The sequence below is a fragment of the Triticum urartu genome, chromosome 3 (assembly GCF_003073215.2).
Source record: "Triticum urartu cultivar G1812 chromosome 3, Tu2.1, whole genome shotgun sequence".
NCBI classification, from domain to species: Eukaryota; Viridiplantae; Streptophyta; class Magnoliopsida; order Poales; family Poaceae; genus Triticum; species Triticum urartu.
The window spans coordinates 48660314-48663075 of record NC_053024.1 but is presented as its reverse complement, the minus strand read 5'-3'; the positions used below and the strand labels follow the sequence as shown (position 1 = coordinate 48663075).

The 2762-nt window shown below is 45.8% G+C and overlaps 1 protein-coding gene across 1 annotated transcript; it reads left to right on the top strand.

Annotated features, from left to right (window-relative positions):
• Nucleotides 1–292: 292 nt before the first annotated feature.
• LOC125542709 (40S ribosomal protein S5) lies at nucleotides 293–1981 on the top strand. The gene is made up of 4 exons (XM_048705870.1): nucleotides 293–476; nucleotides 581–852; nucleotides 1417–1620; nucleotides 1711–1981. Exons 1-4 carry the CDS (start codon nucleotides 405–407, stop codon nucleotides 1763–1765), a joined length of 603 nt encoding a protein of 200 aa, XP_048561827.1. The 5' UTR covers nucleotides 293–404; the 3' UTR covers nucleotides 1766–1981.
• The last annotated feature ends 781 nt before the right edge of the window (nucleotides 1982–2762 follow it).

The window sequence follows — 2762 nt, the reverse complement described above, 5'->3', positions numbered from 1 at the left end:
ACACATGTAGTGTGAAATTAAGGTGGTCGTATTTTCCTTTATTTCTTTATTATTTATTAGAGAATTTTCTTTTCCTTTGCTAGTGGAAAATTAGGGTGCTGGTTTTGGATGCTGTTTTTTTTTTTGGATACTGATTTGGGCCGAAAAGAAAAACATGTACACCAGTGGGTTCAGCGAAGTCCCCGCAGGAAAAAAAGGAGCGGGTTCAGCGAATCGGATCTTCACCGTCCGTCTGGCCGATGCGCGAGCGCCCCGCCACCGTCAGATCAGAAACCCTAGCTCCCCAGCTGTATAAAACTGGATCCCCTCGCCCCCATCCCCGCCCCGCGCGCCGATTCCACTAGGTTTTCCAACTCTCCTGCACCCGCCGCCGCCACCTCCCCTCCCCCACCACACCCTCAGCCATGGCGGTCGTGGAGCCGGTGCCCGGGGGCGACGTGAAGCTCTTCAACCGCTGGACCTTCGAGGATGTTCAGGTGAGAACGCCCTCGCAACCCCTCCTCCCTTTCCCGCCGGCCGCCGCTCCGGCGGCGGCCGGGGGAGGCGCAGATCTGGCCGGTGGCTAACCGTGTTTTCGCAGGTGACCGACATCTCGCTGAACGACTACCTCGCGGTGACGTCGATGAAGCACTACACGTTCCTGCCGCACTCGGCCGGCCGCTACTCGGCCAAGCGCTTCCGCAAGGCGCAGTGCCCCATCATCGAGCGCCTCACCAACTCCCTCATGATGCACGGGCGCAACAACGGGAAGAAGATCATGGCCGTCCGCATCATCAAGCACACCATGGAGATCATCCACCTCCTCACCGACGCCAACCCCATCCAGATCATCGTTGATGCCATCATCAACAGGTACCGGTCTCCATCTGTTTCTCCTCTCTGCAGTCTTGTCTCTAGGTGATGGTAGTTTGCCGGCAGTGACTAGTGTTAGATCCAGTTGAGTGAGTGGTGTTGGTAGTCGAATATCATTGTCAGTTTAATTTGTTTAATGATATGTCTAGTACATAGTAGAATATTAACAGGTTCATCTCTTAGTTGAAATCTTGTACTGTGATTCGGATGATAGCCATGTGGTAGTCCGCTAAACGGTATTGGCAAATTCCTGCTTCATATTAGGCTCTACCAGTTTTACTGTTTTCTTCTAGATGTTTGAGTAATGGATGTCAGTATTAGGTTTAGCAGACCTGTATATCTGATAAATATTGTATACTAGTTTGCTAGCAGCACCTAAAATTTCTTGCCTCAAAATGCTCTATTCTGATAGCAGTGCTGAGGAAATTCTAGTGAGTGACAGTGTCCATTCCCTAGATACATGCTTTTTTACTGAGTGCCTTAACTGTAATTGTGAATTTGTGTTGTATCTGGGCTCTTGATTTCTGTATGAACTTTGCTTGATGTGCTATTACCCTGTTGCAGTGGTCCACGTGAGGATGCTACCCGTATTGGGTCTGCTGGTGTTGTGAGGAGACAGGCTGTGGATATCTCTCCCCTCAGGAGGGTGAACCAGGCCATCTACCTTCTGACTACTGGTGCCAGGGAGAGCGCCTTCAGGAACGTCAAGACCATTGCTGAGTGCCTCGCTGATGAGCTGATCAATGCTGCCAAGGGCTCATCCAACAGGTATACCATAAACCCTACCTCTCTTTGCCTTGTCTGTCGATTTGAATTGAAGATAGTGTGTGCTCATGGATGCCTTTAACTTGGTTGCAGCTATGCCATCAAGAAGAAGGACGAGATTGAGCGTGTTGCCAAGGCTAACCGTTAAGATGGATGTGCATCTGAGGGTCTCCTGCTTTTGGCTGGAGATTTTGGAATGAATGTGTTTTACAAGATATCTAGAACTGTTTTAGCTATGCTTTAAGTTTGTGATGAAAGAACATTTCGATGTAGCGGCAAGGACTTGCCTGATGCTTGTCTTCTATGAAACCAATTCCTGTTCAGACAAATTTGGAGATGTTGAATGTGTCGTTCTGTTCTGTCATTATATGTCTTATCTATTACCGGGAATGCTTATTTCACTTTGCAATAGGGTAATGCATGTTACTATTGCATTCTTGTGCTCTGTCATAGTTGTCAGTACCACACTTGGCCGACTGCCGATACCTCTGTTTTAATTTACACCGCATATTAGCTTTGTCATTGTTTCTGATACTTCCTTTGGTCGCCTTTTGTTTTGAAATACACCACGAAATCAATGCCATTAGTCCCTTTTGTGATTGTGTTTTTCTTTCGGTTGCCTGTTTGTTATACTTGTCTTGTTCTCCCTGGAATTACTTGTCCCCCAAAACTTCCTAAATATAAGGTGTCTGTGCGTGACCAACTTCATAGCAAAATATATAAAGATTCACAATACAAAATATATAAAATATCAAAGTATATTTCATGATGAATGTAGTTGAAATAGTGATACACTTATATTTAGGAATAGAATTGTTATTTGTGCCGCATGCAACAAATAGCCAACGGTTTTGAAGAAAATAAATTGACCTGTTCCATTTGTATGGTGGGCTACAAGGAGCAAGGAAATAACTGAATTTGAGTATAATCGGGTTGTACTCAAATTATAGTGTTTATTTTTTGAACTGAAAGAGGTTTCCCCCTTTTTATTAAAGCCAGGCAAAACCAAAGCAAAGACTGTTTAACAGCGCTCGACGGCACTACTGCCACAGACGGGGACCACAAGTATTTTAAGAAACTACCCTATTACAACAGAGTTTTTAAGAGGTTCTAGGGGAGATACAAAGCCAGCCATGCTCTAGAGT

Excerpts from the sequence above, each read along its gene's own strand:
- LOC125542709 (XM_048705870.1), top strand. The coding sequence starts at position 405 with ATGGCGGTCGTGGAGCCGGTGCCCGGGGGCGACGTGAAGCTCTTCAAC. Across the intron at positions 477-580 it reads GGACCTTCGAGGATGTTCAG|GTGACCGACATCTCGCTGAA; the intron begins GTGAGAACGCCC and ends GTGTTTTCGCAG. Across the intron at positions 1,621-1,710 it reads GCCAAGGGCTCATCCAACAG|CTATGCCATCAAGAAGAAGG; the intron begins GTATACCATAAA and ends ACTTGGTTGCAG.